We start from the raw sequence: 19,443 nt of genomic DNA, 5'->3' as shown, positions 1-19,443 counted from the left end.
CCAAAATTTGGGGTTTTAGGTTTCCTTTCCTACCCTTTAGACATGACATCATTTGGGCATTTTAAATCAATTAAACATAAAATATATGATGCTTAAAAATGAGCCAAGTACATTGCTAAGTGGTCCCAAAGCCAAAAGAAACAAAGCTGAAATAGTTCCATGAAGACAGTTCAAAGTATAGAAAAGGGAGGTAGGAAAAGGGAGGTGGAGACAGACACAATGAGGGAGGGAAGAAGGGAGGAGCAGAAATGTTGATTGTTTTTAATAAGGACTGGAATGTTCAGTGTGTTTTCTATTTCCACTGGAGCCCCAGATCACAGCTGGGATTGTTTTACCATGTGAGTGAAAGGAAGGTGTCCGCTCAGGATACGAATGTAAGTCCGTTAACCTGCAATGTCTGACTTCCCATCGTGTTTCCTTTGAAGGCATTTGCTATGCGGCAGCTAGCGAAGCAGCACACGGCCCTGTGAAGAGTGTCCCAGGAAAGCCCCCCACTCCCCAGACATCCCATCCCAGACCACCCCCATCCTCCCCAGCTTCCAGCGAATCACCACTGAGAAGCAGCCAGGCCTCAAACACGACACGGGTTCTAGACTGTTCTTGCCAGTCTCTCAGTGGACTGTCCCCTCAATGGACATACCTCAGACAGCACAGCAGGGACAAGGTGGGCACTGTCTCGACTCAAGAACAGTGGCCTTTCCCTTTCTAAATCAGGTGACAAATATGTCAACCACCATCTGCCACCTCACTTGGTGACAGATAAAACTCAAGGTTAGAGCAGAGCATTTTGAAAGTCTTTTTCTTGGTAACGTTCTGCTTTTTAGTGATCCCCTAGGCCAACAGTAAGTCAAGTTCTTCACTAAATAACCTTTCAGATGGAAAATTTAAACAAATGGTAACAAGGAGAAGAAATAAAAACAGAATAAAATTCAGATGACAACTCAATAAAGAAAACATAAAATCAGAATGGGGAAAAGGGGAGGAGAGGACGAGAGGAGAATGGCACCTCAGGGGACATTTGTTCCTCTGTAAGATGGAAATAAGTTCAAACTGGTGTGTGTGTGTGTGTGTGTGTGTGTGTGTGTGTGTGTCTGTCTGTCTGTCTGTCTGTCTGTCTCTGTGTGTGTCTGTACATGTGTGTGTGTGTCTGTGTCTGTCTGTGTGTGTGTGTGTCTGTCTGTCTGTCTCTGTGTGTGTCTGTACGTGTGTGTGTGTCTGTCTGTCTGTGTGTGTGTGTCTGTCTGTCTGTCTGTCTGTCTGTTTGTGCGAGTGTGAAAGAGAGAGACAAAGATGCCACCGGGACAGAGAGACAAAGAGAAACCGAGACTGTAATGGTTGAAGCTAAAAATGTGGCAATTTCCCCAACAAATTCTGAATAAAGTAAAACACTACTTGAAAAAAATAAAGCTTAACTCTCAAATAAGCTTGTGTTATAAGTGAAATGGCCCCGCGCTGGTGTTCCCATACACTTATTTCCAAGAGCTCACAAGGCTCTAGGTGACAAACTGAGAAGGGTTACAGAAAGCTTCTGGGGACACTGATCAGCAAACAGGACATTTACCAGGAGGAACAAGAATACATTCCATATGAATAAAGAGGTAGGACAGCACAGTGGGAAGCGGCAGTCAGACCGCCTCACCACCAACCCTTCCTCCTTCACTGATCACAGGCAGGGATGTTTAACCCTTAGAGCTAACACTGGTGACACCGTCAGCAGTCCCCACACATCACCGGATGGATGCTCTCGGCACGGTGTCTGCCACACGCTGCTCATTTAATGAAAGTGATGCCATCCGTGTCTGTGTTTACATCCTTTTTGAACAAGGTGAGGAATGGGATGACTGGTCAGAAGTGTAAATAAGAAGATAAGCCTACACTCAGCTCACTGCTGAGTCCACAGGCAACAGGTATAATCTGTCAGATCATAACTACTTGTGAAATGGTGTTCCACAGAAACAGCAGCCTGAGGGAAATCATGACATCTCATGGAGGCAGAATGTTCATTTCAGAAGAAATGTTGGTTAGTGGTTAATATCCTAAAAGCAATGGATCACTGTACCTTCATGCAAGTGAGAAGGGAAGCTGGGGTGATGTCCACGGCTTTTCCACCTTAGAACTCTGACCTCTCTCCGTGCTAGAACTACCTCTGTCACACCACATGGCTTGTCCCTCAAACATGCCTGATCCTTGATGTAAGGTTCTGCTCAGCTCATGCCTCTCCCCCTCACCCCTGTGTGGAGTAGCCTTTTCTTAACCTGGGCACCAACTCCACCCATCACCCAAAGACCCAGTTTAAACCTGACCCTTCTTCCAGGTCCAAGTTAGTTCTCCATTTGTTAGTTCTCCATAAATACTTAAAAGAAAGTATTTATGTTGTCACTACCACATCTCATTCAGGTCTAATAGCATTCATCTTGGCTGTCTTAAAATTACTTTTTCATGCTTCTCAAATTCCACATGATCCTTAAGTCATGCGGTGCACAGATGTTCAGGGCTCCATCACTTAATGAAGCTGGATCTACAGGCACACTGGTGGGATCGCTCTCAACTGGAGACAGGCCATGTTCTAGAGACCGCACAAGCCAGGTCTCTGCTGCACTGCCATCAACACTTCTCCTGTGGCCAAGCGTCAGATGTGTGTGATGATTCAGAACCCAGCCGCAGGTCTAATTCAGGGTGTGTGCTGTGTCCTAAGGTGCCTTCCAATCAATATGCAGCAGATTCAAGATATCAGGTTGGAATTCAAGAAAGAAATTGTGCTAGCATCAGGATTTTGTTCAAAGCCCTTGTATTTAATAATGGAGTGCTTCTTCTTTAATCAAACTCTATTTCTAAAATGTGTTAAAATCTCCTGAAATCTCATTTTTTCCAAGTTTCACCTATACTTCTTGGCAAGAGATACTGGTAAGAGCACATATCTATGTTATTATCTGGAGATGAGGCAGAGGAAACAAGTCTGTGTTTAATATAAAGATATGTATTCACTAAGCAAAACTACCAGAAAACACAATAGTACTTTCGGAAGAATTTTGATGTTAATAATAACGCATTCTACTATAAAGGGTCCAATTCTTGAGATGAGGAGCTATAATATGATAGGCAGCAGGGTGACACAAGGCTACCACATTATAACACGGGGAACGGTCATAAGACCAGGCCACCATGCGCTGCCAGCTCTCTTGGATGTTTCCTCCAGTGACTTACGAGATGTTCCGGTTGGAAGCCTCATCATCAGTGTGTAAACTGAAGCTGCTCCAGAGGCAGCAGAAGGAGAAGCAGCTTGGCTGGCACCGGAGCTGAAGAGACCTGGGCAGGGAAGCCAGCCTGGCGGTGACGTAAGAGATGGAGACAGCAGGACAAGAGACGGCGGGACAAAGCGGGGAAGACGATCAGACGTGAGACGGAAGAATGAGAAAGACGGCAATAGAATGAGAACCAGAAACTGGAGGAGTGTTGAGAGCAGAGGAAGAAAGGGGAGAGGAGGAGGAAGAGAGAAAAACGTAAACAATCTTTGGGGATATGAAAAGCAACATGTACCAGACAGCTGTGTTCCGACCACTGTTAAATCACAGGAGCTAAACTACCATTGATATACATTGTTTAAAACCAATAATTATGAATGAATAAATAGTAAGATTAAAATCAGCAAGTGCCATGCAAGTCACCACCATGTTGACTCTCTGGTGAAAATTCAAGTGTCCCCTTCCTTGGGCTTTCAAACAGTCGAAGCACAAAACTGGAAGAATATGATGGTGGTTTCCTAGTCATCTTTGAGCACATCTGCCAGAAAGGCCAAAGGGCTCCCATGTCTCTCCAAATAACACTCCCATTGTGCCTATCACCATACTTCTCGTGTAGCTTTCTAATTAAAAATGTAGGCAGGCAAGATCTACCTTGAGCCAACAATGAAGCAGTTCAGGCTAGTTTTGAGGTCCCTGGGCCCTGCCTTCTAAGGTCCAAAGCATGCAATGAATTATTTAGAAAACCGAATCTGTGTTAAAGTGACAGCTGACCAATATATACCTTCTAAGTAAACAAAGAAAAATAACCAAATTAAATTGTACCATGATTGTACAATATTGTAGCATGATATGTAACTGTAGTCAAATCATGGAAAGCATTTTTGAATATCGATGCTTACAGAATTTTCCGTGTATAGTTAGTTAGCTTTAGCTTCTAAATAAGTACATATATTCCTCTGCCCATGTGTGAAGTTGACACACACTAGCAGGTTATTTAGCCACTGGCCTGGCCTGCTGCAAACACCACAAAGTGAACTCAAACATTGTTGCTTATTATTTCTGAATCAATTCATCCTAAATCCATCAACATTTTTTTTGGCATTATAACAAAGAAAATCTGACTGGTTTATTGGAGACATCATAGTCAAACATCAAATCCTCCTGCAAAACTGATCTTCATTACAGAAAAGGATATTTTCTTAAACACCGTATGATTACAACCCAAGTCAAAGGAGCAAAAGGTAATAAATAGGCAACTAAATGTGAAATGCCTGGAAACCACATACTCACGGGCTCTAACCTGACATACACACTCTGTGACCCAAAACTCATGGCAATCTGAAACACTTGGATGATATCGCCCTGCCAGGTCATGTCAGAAAAACAAGAGAAGGTTTTAGTAAGCTACAAAAAGCAAGCAGCACCCAGGAATGAAGATTTTAACCACACAAGTCTGTATTCAGGTCATGGGTCTGAGAAACCTTCAACAACACGATTTAGATATGACTTCTACCTTTATTAGCGCGAGTGGTGAGTTCCTTACCAGTTAGCTCTAAGTACAGTGCTTTGAAAATTGTAAAAGCTATTTCTCCACTCAGTGAGTGATTACAGGTCTGCCTGAATGAACAGCATGAGATTACACCCATTGATACAGGCGGTCAGTGCAGATCCTTCTGTAGCATCCTGGCATTTCAGCAGGAACTGTAAGATGGAGTCGTTAGTAGAAAATGTCAAGTTGACATGAAGCATAACTAACCAAAGGAACATGCTTAGTGGCACTTGATTATAAAAATGCATCTTTCTAACACTGTGGCCTATGAATAAGAACACACCCTGCACAGGCACACACCTGAGCGACCCGTGGAAGGACAGGGCAGCACAAACAGATGCGGAGCTACAGGGCTCTTTAGATGCTCATATTGTGAAGTGCAGCCTCTAACCTGCAAGTGGTATTGAGGTCACTACATCAACATCCATCTAGGTTAAGAACTTACCTGCTAGAGACTATTTCACTGTTATTTGCTGCAAGCTTCTCACCTCTGCTGAATCACAACGTGGTGTTTCTAAGTGTTATTTATGTAAAGCTACAGAGTACTAGCCAAGAGAACAGGCCATGAACACCTACGAAACTGTTGATTAGATTCACTGGAGAAGAAAGTGCCATGTGCAAAGACACAATGATGTCCACCCAGGGTCAGAAGAGGGAGGAGGACCCTGCAGTGCCGAAGCATCTCATTAAGGCACTTACCGAAGTGCAGAATGTCTTCCAGAGCGGGACACACTGTTGCCCACAGGGGAGGGCAGGTTGTTCCCTCTGTGCAGGTCCTCGATGGACCTACTCCAGGGCTTTGATTTGTCCACTGTACTCTCCACGGTACTTTCCACACTTTCAAAGTCAAAACTAAAACAAAAAAGGAATGCTACTCAAAACTTAGACACTAACTTTCAGACACACACGTGGACAAACACGACCTGCTATTCCTCGTCTTCACCATAATGTGAGAAGTCTTTGCAGCCAAAGGAAATGCAAAAGAACCTCTGTGGTCCTGGTGTTAGCTTGGAAAACATGAGGATGACAAACGCAGGGTCTGGCAAAAGAACGATTAACAACAAACAAGTAAAATGGGGTCGACGGACATTGTTTGCATCATGGTGGCTTACCAATTACTACCCTCGCTGTGCTGGAAGGAGGCAAGAGATCTTACAGCTGTCTGAATTTGGCTTGAACAAGTTGGTATGTTAGGCTTATACTAACTCATTCCTACCCATCAATTTTTCACTGAGCATTTTCTCCTAGCGTGTTAGCAAGTACTTTTCCAACCATATGTGATACATTACTAGTGAGGCTATGGATTTGCTTTGATTGTGGATTCTCTTCCCAATGTGGTGCTCTTTAAAGTAAGACTGTTGTTCCTCTGACATTTTTTGAGGTTATTACTCATGTTAACCATGTTGGAATCAGTGGCAAGTTGAGTTGCTCATTCTCGTGTAGCCTTAGGAACCGAGTCTTTAAACAAGCAGGCCTTTGTATCCCACGCACATCCTTGCTCACGCAGTGAGTTACTCTGCTTTCTCATACGAATACTGTAGTGTTCCGACCCTTAGTTCTGCCTGATCAGACAGCAGAACAAATAGACAGCAGCGACAGTTAATATTCTCTGAAAGACTACCAAAGCTCTTGAAGAAAAAATAATGTATGCTGGAAATCACCTACAGATGCTTATAAAGCATGACTGCCAGAGGAGGAAAAAACAAAAAACATCAGAATGGCCACCTAAAACCTAGGGGATATTCTCTAACTGTTCAGGTTAATCACACAGCAGGGACAGGCGCAGCCAGCAAAGGGGTTGATGACAGACATTTCTGTCGTGCCCTTGGATACAGGAATAATGCTGAAGAGGAGAGAGGCAGAATGAGGTAGTCTAAGAAAACCTGAAGTACTAAAATAAAAGGCTCTTATTGAGATGGAAGGGACTTCAAGGAACATATGAAAAACATTCACGGAATGGGCACGTTACAAGTCACTGAACAGAGCTCATGTCATACATTCCTCTCACTCTTTCCCACGTGCACAGGACCAAAATGCAAGAAACACACACTTCACTGAATTGGTGGACGCTTCCATTTCAGACAGAATCAGAACCTGCTGTGTTACATTCCATGGGCTGGAGAATTATTAATGCCAGAGTATAGTAAAAAAAAAAAATTCAAAATAAAAGACAAATTATATCTACACAAAGCAAAACCAAACTAAAAACCAATGTACAAAGTGTTTAAAGCTAATGCCTCCAAACAAATCCAAAGGCTCACAAACAGAGAACACAAACTCTAAGTCCAGGTGTTCAGTGGGTTATTGCCTTACACTGCAGAATTCCTGCACAGTATCACAGACATGCCCCCACTGGTCTGACATGAGGGCGTATTTGAGAAATCTAGCTTCCAAGCCCTATCATCAAGTAAGTAAAGGATTCATTATATATAGTGAACAATTATAACATGTTCTTTTTTCCTTTATTCCTCATTTTTCTTAGTCTTCCTTAAATACTATCAATGTTTCTATAAATTTTTAAATTTGCAAGAGGGAATATTCTTTTTGTCATAATATATGATGCATCATAGGATTAGCAGACTTGAAAGTAACAGAAATAGGTAAGAAATATCCTTTTGATGGAATATGGCATGAACACTATGAATTATATTTCAGAAAACAATTTCTTATAGTATATGAGAAATTTCAAAATAGAAATCATCATACCAGATTTGGTTAAAAACCATGAATCTGTAAGGTAAGAATAATTGTAGTTTCCTCTTCATAACTAGAGAAAACTATCCAGCTGGCTGGATACTCAGACTCTTTGGATTGAGGAAATAAAAACAAGTAGTTATTATCAAAAAGAAGAATGGAGGGGTAGGAGAGAGGGCTCGGTGTTTAAGAGCTCCTGATGCTCTTGCAGAGGACCTTAGTTTGGTTCCTAGTACCCACACAGCAGTCACACCATCTGTAACTCCAGTTCCAGAGAACTCAATGCCCTCTTCTGGATTCCATGGCACGAGCACCAAGAGAACAGGTAGTACACATATATACATGCAAACAAACACTCATATACATAAAATCAAACTAAATATGTCTGCCTCTGGAAAGAGCAGAGTGGAATGTAATCAGAAAGCAGAGGCAGGAGGATTACAAGTTTAAAGCTAGCCTCTGTACAGCCTGAGAGCCTGTCTTAAAACACACACACACACACACACACACACACACACACACACACACACACACACAGAGCAAGGAGAAGAACAAACAGCACCTGAGCTGAAGCATTGTCCATGACTAATTAAAAACACAGCATCATTACTGCCTCACCCTGCACAAGTGAAACTATCTGTGGACGTTGGACAATTTCCTGATTAAAGAAAAAATGTTGAAAACAAAATGCCTCATTCAAATGTACACTTTGCAGCCCTGTTATAAAGCATTCCAGAAGTCATGAAAACGGAGAACCATGTGGAATAATATAGCTAAGCAACTTAATTTTTTCCTGCCCTGCTCCAGGTTCCTTCCCTGCATGTGGTAGGAAACCAAAGACTACAAATATATAGACAATTTTAAAAAGGGAACAACAGTCCTCCTGGGCCACTATGTCGATGTCCAGCACTGCGCCCTTATCTGTTCACTTGCCAAAACCTACAACAACACACCTGTATCATTTCCCCCTCAGTGCTGGGATTGAACACGTGGCCTCCCACATGATAAGCAAAGGCTTTACTACTGACCTACACCTCAGATGTATCACAGGGTTGGGGTGTGGATCAGTGGTAGAACACAAGTAGAATACAGGCTTAGTTTGTGCAGGCCCTGCTTCAATCCCCAGCATATCAAAATTCAATAAAAAATGAAAGGACGTTCTCTTTTTTTCTATTCTTTTATTTATTCAGCAATGTATTATATACTACTCTAGTATTCTATCACATAGATTCATGTAACTTAAGCCCTCAGGAAAGCCAATTTTTTGTATTGTGGATATTGCTCAGTAACAAGGCTAGGTCCTGGGTGTGATCCCTCACATAGCTTGGTGGTCTTCAAGGTGATTTTTACTCACCTGTTTTATTTCTGCCTTAAAGACATTTCTAATACAAATTATGTGACTTGTTTTTAGCTAAAAAATCAGAGATAAATCTTTTTAAACTTCCCCCCATCTGCTTGTGGGTTTCTGCCTTCAGTGAGGTATGTGATTTTACCGCTGGGCTACATCTTCTGGGACCATGTGAAACTGATATGCAAGTGAGCTAAGTTTTACTTACGTGACTGCATACTGTGCAAAGGATAGATACTCCACAAGAACATCGAGGCCTTTGTTTTCTTCATTCAGAAACTCTCTTACCCATCTGGGGAAGGAAAAAAGAATTACTGGTGACACTGATCAATGGAAAGGACATGGTGGGTAGTTTTGGTTTTTCCCTCGAAACATCCAAAATCTAAAAGCATATATATAGAAGATGGGCTCAACTATTTTTACAGGAAGTAGGCACTTCTGGATAGGGTATGAAAACCATAGGTTGCTGTGTAAGAATAAGGAGCAAAAAGTACTTACATGCCATCCTTGCATTTGACTGGCTGAAGACTTAAGACAACCAATTTAAAAAAAACTGTCTAAGAAAAGGAGTTTGTCTTAACATACTTTCAACCATAAATGATCCCTAGCCTGGTTGCTGAAAGAGCCAAGACTAGACAAAGAATGAGGCAGACTGGGGACATGGTGCCATGGCCACTAAGATGCAGGCAGGACTCCAAATCCATGCTCAATTCTTCTTGGCACACCCAGCTGAAGAAACCACTAAACCACCAATGAGGGGCCGATGTTTACTGGCTTCTGGAAATTCAATAGGGATAATGACTTGCTTAATTTTTTCCACGAGTATGAAAACCTTTTAAAGATGACAGGTACCACAGGTCATAGGCAGGACTAACATGTGACAAATAGTTTTAACGATCCAGTCTCACATCATTCTTTTTAGCTTGCATTTGAGTACTGTGTACCAGTTCACCATGAATACTCACACATTTGTATTTGCTGTCCATAATGACTCCACTAGACAAGGTGATTAGGCCTGAGGATAAAATTATCTCACCTGATTTCACACATTTCCTCCCAAGCCTTCCTCATCAGAGACTGTGAGGATGTCAGAAGGAACCTTCACTCAGTGTGAAACTCCACCAACTGAAGGGTACAAAGATCACTGCAATAACACAAGCCACAGCCACACACTGTAATCCAAAGTGGTTGTGTCCCTCTGGGAATGGATGCACCACAGCTACTGTGGAAGCCATACTTGCTAGCCATGAAAACAGCAGCAGAGAAATGGTCCATGTGTCCAAGGAAGAACAGTACTTTAAGAGGTTTGTGGTAAAGAAGAATCCAGTAGACTCCAGACGTCTTTTTTGTTTGTTTGTTTTGCTTTATGGTTTTTACTTTTACTCCTGTCTCCTCTCTTCTAGCCCTTTCGTCTTGATATACAGGTAGGTATACAGGAAGTATGAGGAGTCAGGAAGGTGAGAAATCAGACAGCCTGACTTAGATTCTTCTTTCAAGTACTTCAAATAGCTACCACCAAAGATACGCACTTAACCATCCCCGTGTGTAAACTGAACATTTAATAGGAGCCTGGAGTGGCAACATTGGCAAAGAAAACTCGTCTGTTGGGTCTCACAGAGTGGCTTTGTTAGCAGACCTAAACACAGCTCACAGTGCTGTGTACTGGCGGAGGCAGAGAATTCCAGAACATCACACACATGATCTCACCATGTCCACTTCCGGATACTTTATTTAATTCCTCCCTGTGCAATAAAGTCTCCAGAGACAGTGAGCTCCCCCTTGCCCCCCAAGACAGGGTTTCTCTGTGTAACAGCCCTGGCCATCCTGGAACTCAATCTGTAGACCAGGCTGCCTTGAACTCACAGAGATCCACCCGCCTCTGCTTCCCGGGTGCTGGGATTAAAGGCGTGCACCACCACTGCCTGGCAACTGAACATTTTTAAATGATAGAAGCTTAGAAACAGAAGAGGAAAAGCTATTTCTTGTAAGTGGCAGGGGACTGGGGAATGCCTAGCACTCGCTGTGAATGCCGGTGATGTTGCTACTAATGGTGACCCTGAGCTTCTTCCTCTTCGCTTCCCCACTACTCTGGCCCAATGCTCTGACTGCACAGTGCAAACTGTCCTGCAGAGATTGGTGTCTTTTTTTTTTTTTTAATGATTTGTTTTTATTTTACGTACATTGGTGTTTTGTCTGTGCGTGTGTCTGTATGAGGGTGTATGATCCCTGGAACTGTAATTAATACACATTTGTGGGCTGCTATGTGGGCACTGGGAATTGAACCCATGTACTCTGGAAGAGCAGTGCTCTTAACAGCTGAGCCATCTCTCAGATTGGTGTCTTTTTAACAGGAAAGAGAACCACTAACTTCCAGGTTATTCAGGACAGGCTCAGTTTCACATATTCTATTCCATTGCTCACTAATGTGGAAGTTCAGAGCAACCGCCACTGAAGTTCTTCTGCAGACACTTCCATAAGGTGCACAGACGCCAAGGACGTCATGATGATCTGCTCCTACTCGACCACTGGCACCTCCATCTCATTTAGATAGGAAGGTCAGCCACACCTTTACAGAAGAGGAAAACTGACCCAGACATGAGGAACTTGAACTCAACAAAGCAGGAAATAGCCCAGGACAGCAGGTCTATAAGCCTTTTGATTCAATGTGCTGATTCTGATGAAGGAATAAGGTTTAGTTTGCTTCTTTACTTTAACAACATCCTCACTGATGTCTCACTTGGTAACTATAAGCAAAAGTCCCAGAAAGGTAATTTTCTTTTCTTTTCTTTTCTTTTTTTTTTTTTTTAAAGATTTATTTATTATGTATACAGTGTTCTGCCTGCATGCCAGAAGAGGGTGTCAGATCTCATTACAGATGGTTGTGAGCCACCATGTGGTTGCTGGGAATTGAACTCAGGACCTCTGCAACAACAGCCAGTGCTCTTAACCTCTGAGCCATCTCTCCAGCCCGTTTTTTTTTTTTTTTTTTTAAAGAGATAATTTTCAAAGTGAGACAGGAACCCACTGCTTATATCCTAAAATAGCATGACTTGCCTATGGTTTAATATCACAAAGCAGATTCTGGTCCTAAAGTTGCAGGCTCCTCCTTGGTGTCTGACGTCACGCCAACATGACTAAATGCTTTAAGGAAAGACTGAGACATTAGGCATTCACCACTGACTACCTTGCCTCGTGTATCCATGGCACTCACTTAGCTAAGGCACTCCATAGTAAGGGTTTGGACTGTAAAGCAAGTCAGCCCTCTCTCTCCCCATCCTCTTGATCCCTATCCCTTCTCTGACTGGGAAATTCTGCATGGGTGAGAACAGTCCAGAGTGATCATCCATGAACTGTTAAGAGTAAGGAAGGAAGACGGGTAAACACGTGAAAAGGCAGATGTTAAAGGGGCATCTCAAATCTCAGGGTCTGAAAGGAACATGGGGGCCAGAGACTTGGCTCAACAGGTAACGACTCTGCGTCGAAGCCTGACAACCTGAATTCAATCCCTGGGACGCACACAACAGAACAAAGAAACACTTGTCTCCCACACGTTGTCTTCTGATCTCCACATCTGCCCCGCCCCCATGCACACAAATAAATAGAAATAACGGGGGGTGGACACTTTATGCTGTAAACTTATGTATTTGATCACACAGTAAGTCTGTCACATCTGTACGGCTCTCTTCCCTCTGTGCATGCTCTAGACTGTTTTATATGCTGCCAATAGGCAAACAGTTTCAAATTGGGTGATTATAAGTTTTGGAAAACAGAATTATTTCTGACTCTGACAGTATGTATTACTTCCTGAGTGCCTTGCAAATTCAAATGTGATTACCATATGTTATAAATTTGAATTTAGGCAAATTCCAAATCAGATGCTTGGAGGCTTGGAGAGGCAGGGATAATGAGAAAAACTTCAGGGGGAGCGGGGGCTGTATCCACAGAAGGGCTTCACGTGCAAATGCAAACAAGTCATACTGAAAGGCAGGCTGCGTACCCGTGGTTTCAGAGTTTTGTTCTCCCTGCCTCCCCAAACCTTAGAGCCAAATTCCTTCAGACAGAAGATTAAGTCTTCAAAACCCCTCCCGGTGTACAGCTCCCAAGGTCAAGCAAATGGCAAGACACACAAAGGGAAGGGACAAGTGTTACCCCTTTGCCAGGCTCCTGCAGAGAACGTTGACAGCCGGGTGGGTAGCTGGAATGAAGGGGGCTGAGAAATCAGGGGGGCAAGGGAGAGGTCAGCATCACCCAGAGCCAAACCTACCACTGAACACTGTAGCAACCCAGTTCTCAACGCGTACCCCATCACCGCTAGGAGTCCTTGAAGGTCTCTCAGCATAGCTCTAGGGTTGATCTATTTTCCTGAAAGTATCAAGGCTTGATACATGCAAAGCCTTGGGTTTAAAGTGCCAGCACCTAAACAAAACAAAACCAAAGACCTTTGCTGACCCTGACATGCTTCACTGTGAAAGTGACTTGGTAAAACTGTTGAGAACTAAGCAGAGATTTGTTTATCACATTCTTCACTCTATGCAATGCTGGGGCAAGAAGCATCCCCACTGAGGAGCAGAGTCAGTATTTATTAAAGCTTGATGCTCCAGCACACATCGTACTCAGTTTCTCTGTGACAAATTAGAGGCCACATAAAAACCATCTGCTGCCCATCCATGCACCTGGGCAGTCTTGAGGGGGTCAAAGAAGGAGCCAATTTTTCATGGACTACCAATTCACCTGTAAAAACGACTTACAAACTATGATGATAACATTTTGGGTATTTGAAAGACATTTCCTCAAAAATGCATAAAGATGGCCTGTTGATTCGGGGGAAACGGGCAGTATTTGTCACTAATGATAACTTTTCAGCTTAAATAAAAGTTAAGAATTTAGAAAAAAAATGCCGGGCAGTAGTGGTGCACGCCTTTAATCCCAGCACTCGGGAGGCAGAGGCAGGTGGATCTTTGTGAGTTTGAGGCCAGCCTGGGCTACAGAGTGAGTTCCAGGAAAGGTACAAAGCTACTCAGAGAAACCCTGTCACAAAAAAAAACAAAAAACCAAACCAAAACAAAAAACAACAACAATTTAGGAAAACTATGCTTATATTAGTTTGATGGCTTTATGACAACTAAAACTGTATCCTAATGGCAGCAGTGATTATTAACAAAAAATGATTTTAAAAATAATAATTTTAAAATGGCACGTTGGAAAGAGCAGAGCAGGTAACTGGAAAGAATAGTATAGTTCATCAAGTCTGCTTTCCAAATGACTGGTACAGGAACCATGTGATGGGATCCATGGGTAGAAACATCCTCTCAGAGCATGTGATAACAATGGATTTGAACAGAACTCAGTACATTATTGGCACCTTTGCGCATTTTCACTCAGAGAATTTTAGTGTGCTATCAAAAAAATCTCCACAATTATCTGAAAAAGCCACTTAAAAACTCATATTTTCCAAATGTTCATCTATACCAAATAAAGGTAAATATCAAAACAAACTGAATGCAGTGTCATGAAAACCTAGATGCCTTCTGTTACAAAGACACGAAAAAAAATTCTCAAGAATTGTTTATGAGGAAATAAATGAAGCTATCCTTTACAGAGAATTTTTGTTGTTTTGTTAAATAGCTATAGTTCATGAAATGTTCTATGTGTTAATATTCACAGCAGTGTTTATGTTTATATATTAAAAGTTTGCTACTAAATATCACATATTAAATAAACTGAAAACCTGTCAGTTTCACTTTCTAACATGGTAAATGTTACTAGGTCCAATTCATATAAGCAACAACAATTTATTGGAGTTCAAAACCATTAGCTAGAATAAAGGAGTCCAGAATGTCAAAAAGTGTGGGGACTGTTGGTGTGGACAACAAGCTTTAGATGTAGACAAATTATGGTTCAAGTCTCAGCGCTTCTAACTGATATGGAGTGGAGTAAAGTGATTAGCAGCTGACCTCAGTCTTCCTATACACATAACAGTGGCTGGGGTACAGAGCAATAACACAAACATTTTTCTGTGAAATATTGCAATCCAAGTGTCTAATTTAAAAATGACTATGACTTTGAAGATTTCCAAAGCAGCACCATGTCAGAATGGACTGATCATAGGGTAGACATGTGTGAGCGTGTACACACACACACATGCACACACGCGCACACACATACACACACACACACACACACACACACACGTACACGCAAGCGCGCGCGCATACACACACACAAACTGTACACATCTTAGAAGAGTGTTGGCCATTCTCTTCTCTTTCCTCCTTGACCAGGTCCAGCTCCAGCCATCCCTGGCCCACAGAAAGCCTGACAGTCTAGGAAAACAGACCTTCATGATGCAGTCTCTCAACGCCTTCTCCTTTCTACATACTCCCCCAACCCCTGGCCAGTTTGCTACATTCTTCATGCCTGTTGTCTCAACCACACACAAGTGAGGTGAACATCTTTTAGAATGTCTGTGACCTTGCATTCAGACTGAAAAGTAATTTTCCATCATTACAGGCAATGGCATTAAAATAAATCACCTACACTGCAGCTCCATGGAATACAGCTGGCAATCTCTCCAGCACACCCTCACCACCACAGCAGTCGTCCAGACATCTGACGCAACTTGGCTTCTGCCCACTCACACTGCTTGCCAGTGCGTTGTAATGATAGTCGGTTCTTTTTCAAGGGTATTTCAAGTAATTTCAGGGGTTTGGATCAGTCATAATCCAATTCTTCTCCAATGCTATAGCTCCTAACAGTAAGTGAATAGGATTAGTCCTAGCCAAAGTCTTATTTCAACATAGCTCCAAAAATTAATTTTCTTTCTCGAAAGATTGCTCCATTTATGGAGTTTTGGATTTATCTCAAAGCTCAGCACAAACACTTCATGACAAAGTTGCAGCTCAGAATGTCACCTCAGCAAAGCCCAGTCACTACTTTAACCTTGAAACCCAAGCATGTGCCAAGAATAATTTTTTTTCAGGACAAATGGATTTTAAGTGTAATTTCAGCTTTTAATTTCTCAAAAATCATAATCTCCTAAGTACTCAGGTCAGTTTAGGTAAATCACATTCTACACCTGGAATTCCTTATGAATATGTTATATACTGTTGTTGATTTGTAGATACTTTCCTCAGCAAGTGTAAGAAAATAAAATATAAAAAACCAAATAGATGGTATATATTGAGTATCGTGCATCAGATCCTGTAAAAGGCATTTCACTCCTATGAGCTAAGCACTACTAACTCTCATTTAATAGGAGAGGTTAATTTAGGTCACATAGTAAGTGCAGAGAGCTTCTGTAATTTAAACTTATCAAAGGTCAAAGTCATAAAGGGGTCATGGCAAAGGCCTGCATCAAGCTCTCTTCATCATACAAACAGGTGCCCAATTATCTTTCTATTATCTCACCCAGAGTACAAAAAACGACCTGTCCGTCACAGCATGCTAAAATTCCTCATGGTGGTAATCGATAAATTCGTTAGTAATTCTCCAGACTTTGTTCCAATCAAATGAGGTCAAGCCAGTAAGCTAGCAGAACAAAAAGAGTGGTTCAGATTCGAGTCTTCAAGATAGGCAAGAGAAGTCAAATCCTGGTGTGTGGTTTCATTCAATGTGAGCCCATGCGCTAACTGTTTGCACACAGACAATGCACCCCCTTGAATTCTTCTGCAGCTATAGCCACTTTTCCAAGGGTCTCACACAGTACCGGGCAAGTGGGAAAATCTCAACTGGCGAAGACAGAAGGAGGAAGCATCTCTCACCATGCCTACTGTAACATAAACAAGAAATCACTCCAGCTGCTTGCAGATTGCACAGGCTCATCTGGTCCGCCTTCTCTGTATTAGAACTGAACTTCCTGCTTTAGGACTTGATGGGCTAGTTCACATTATCTCAGCAATGCTTGAAGATATGCTTTTCAACAATTTGTAGAAATCCTGGCTGTAAATTTTCCCACCATTTTCAGCTGAGAATTGCCAAGGCATAGAGTTGGGCCATTATCAAATAGACTATGGTCCCTGGTTCATAAATAGCAGGAGCTATTTAATTTCCTAAGTTCAGGTACCCCACTGTATTAAACTACCACCACCTCCATCTTGAGGCAGGCAAGATGCTTTGACCCCAGAGCCCTGACTGCCTTAATACTTTCAAAAAGGGCTGCTAGGATAAACAGTGCAGAAAAAAAGACCAAAGTATTTTTGAGCCAATGCACTGGCCTTATAGCTGTGGACACTGCAGTTCACACAACCATCTCAGATCCTTAATTCTTTGAGTCTTGAAGATGAGATCAGACAATTTTTCCCAGTTTCAAAATCATGATTTTATGATTTTTTTTCTATAGTCAATTTTTGGAGACAGAGGCAAGAATCCGTTAATTTTATGAAGACTCCGTTCTCAAGGTAACAAGCATGACAAGGTAGCCTTTAAGAAATGGGCATTCTATCTCAATATCTCCCAATAGGACCCTGCACTATCATTTCCATACCTAAATAAAAATTTGAAGTAACTGTGCTAGTTAAATATCCAAATAGTTTATATCAATCAGCCTAAAACAGAAGCAAATTGCTATGTATGTCATATATCTATTTTACAGAATACTCAGTAGAGCTATAGTATAATATTGATATATAACTCCAGTTCAACAGACCTGCAAGAACTGTCAGAGGGGAACATTTGAAAAATACTGAAGCCTATAGTCTTTAGTCTTCTCTCTCTCATGGTAAACCCACAAAGTCAAAATCCAAAAAATGTAAATACTTACCCAATGTTTTACTATACTTTGCTCATGTCTCTATTCCTAGCACTTGAGAGGCTAACACAGGAGGATTGCTCTGAGTCCAAAGCCAGTCTTGCTACATAGTGAGTTCAAGGCCAATCTGAGAAAGACTTGTCTACAAAGCAAGACTTGTACTTTCCGAAGAACCAAGAGTGCAAAATCAGGTACCCAGTATCATCCAGATTTAAAGATAAACTACCTGACTAACATACTATATATTATGTCATTCCAAGAATAAGGGGAAATGTAAAAAAGCTCTACTTGTCTGAGGCAAAGCAACCATACTGATGCAAGAAAGGAACTCTCAGAAATATTTAGTGCAGTGATTCCATGAACTTCATTTTCCCTGGGTGCAATACTTCATGATCTCAAGTGTTTAACATGTAAGAATAAGATTCAAAACATGTCTGAAACGCAAAGACCACACACTCCAGTTGCCATCCTTTGTGATGGGAAAGAAACTAAGGAAAGCAGCCTGAGGGCGGAGAGAGTGCAAGGGTCTCAGTTCACACCACTCTCCAACGCTCCTCAGCTGTCAGCACTGTTACACATGCAGAAAGCCAAGCACTTGTCACCAACCCTCCATATTTACTTCATCCAACCAAGTAAATACAGAATTCCTATACATACCCAAGTCAAGGACTATCTGTTCTGCCTCTATTGATTCTTACAATCAATGATCAGGGGACTAACTCCCCTCATCTGAACCTTAGTTTTTCAGTAAATCTAGATGCTCAATTCTTCAGCACAATTCAGTCACTTTCTAACAGAAAATGGTAGTGCTAACATGTTATAGAGGCACACTTACCCAATATGGTTGGTTCTCAACGAGATTTCCAGTTCTCTTAGCACTTGCGTAGATTCTTGAACACGCCTTCTGAATTTCTATAATTCAACAAGATATAAGAACCTTAGTACCTGATGCTCCTGCAGCTTATGATAAATTTAATGCCACATGAAAATATCTTGTAAAGTGTATTTCTCACATTTCTTTTGTTTTATTCAAAAGCACATAAATCTTGATCATAAAAAAATAATTTACAAGAAAGGACCAGGAGAATTACTTATTTTATGCACTTTCCAAGTAGACTATGTTCCCTACCCCACATATACAATAATAATCACCATTATGCCTCTTGTTCAAGAACCCCAAACCATCTCTAGCTTCAGTGATTCACTAGGACAACTACAGACTCGAGACACACTGGTATTCATGGCAATGATGTATTGAAATGAAAGATTAAATGGTAAACAAACCAATTAGAGAGAGAGAGAGAGAGAGAGAGAGAGAGAGAGAGAGAGAGAGAGATGGATGCATAGGACAACATGAGTGTACCAGAAACCAAACACAGGTTTTCAAGAGTGCTCTTGCCCAAGGAGTCACTCATGATAGCAGATGTGAAACGCAACAGAGACTGGGTGGCCAGGGTTTTCATTAGGGGCTGATCTCATTAGCACAGTCTGCCTCATTCAGGCAACAATCCTAGACTCCAGCAATAAATCAGGGCTTCAGCATAGACTGTGTAGTTTTCGTAAATGATTCAGGCTCAGTTACCTTTTACAGAAAGTACAAATGAACTCTGATGGCCAACTTTGTAAGCAGGCCCTTCGAAAGACAGCAGTTCTGAGCCTAACAGTCTTGACTTGATTCTTCTTGGCCTGACATAATGTTCCAAAAACAAACATTCAGAGTTAGCTCTTCTAACTAGTCCTTGCTTGGAAGGTCAGTAATGAAGGTTCATGTGCACATGCACACATTTAGGATGTCCTTCCTCACTCCTGTCTATCAAGATCCTACCTGTCTTTCTAGATTTACCCTCTCCTTTCTTTAATGAGT

The 19,443-nt window shown here is 41.8% G+C and overlaps 1 protein-coding gene across 4 annotated transcripts in view; it reads right to left on the bottom strand.

Annotated features, from left to right (window-relative positions):
• Fmnl2 (formin like 2) overlaps positions 1 to 19,443 on the bottom strand; it is a 295,345-nt gene that overhangs the window by 74,340 nt on the left and 201,562 nt on the right. For all 4 annotated transcript variants that reach the window (XM_059260472.1, XM_059260470.1, XM_059260468.1 and 1 more), the window contains exons 4-6: positions 18,415 to 18,491; positions 9,042 to 9,125; positions 5,491 to 5,643 (exon numbers count right to left, since the gene is read on the bottom strand). In XM_059260472.1, the coding sequence (XP_059116455.1) occupies positions 5,491 to 5,643; positions 9,042 to 9,125; positions 18,415 to 18,491 (314 nt within the window). The remainder of the gene's footprint in view (positions 1 to 5,490; positions 5,644 to 9,041; positions 9,126 to 18,414; positions 18,492 to 19,443) is intronic.

The sequence above is a fragment of the Peromyscus eremicus genome, chromosome 4 (genome assembly GCF_949786415.1).
Source record: "Peromyscus eremicus chromosome 4, PerEre_H2_v1, whole genome shotgun sequence".
Classification (NCBI taxonomy): Eukaryota; Metazoa; Chordata; class Mammalia; order Rodentia; family Cricetidae; genus Peromyscus; species Peromyscus eremicus.
The sequence above is the reverse complement of the archived record's forward strand: the minus strand, read 5'-3'. Positions and strand labels throughout refer to the sequence as shown.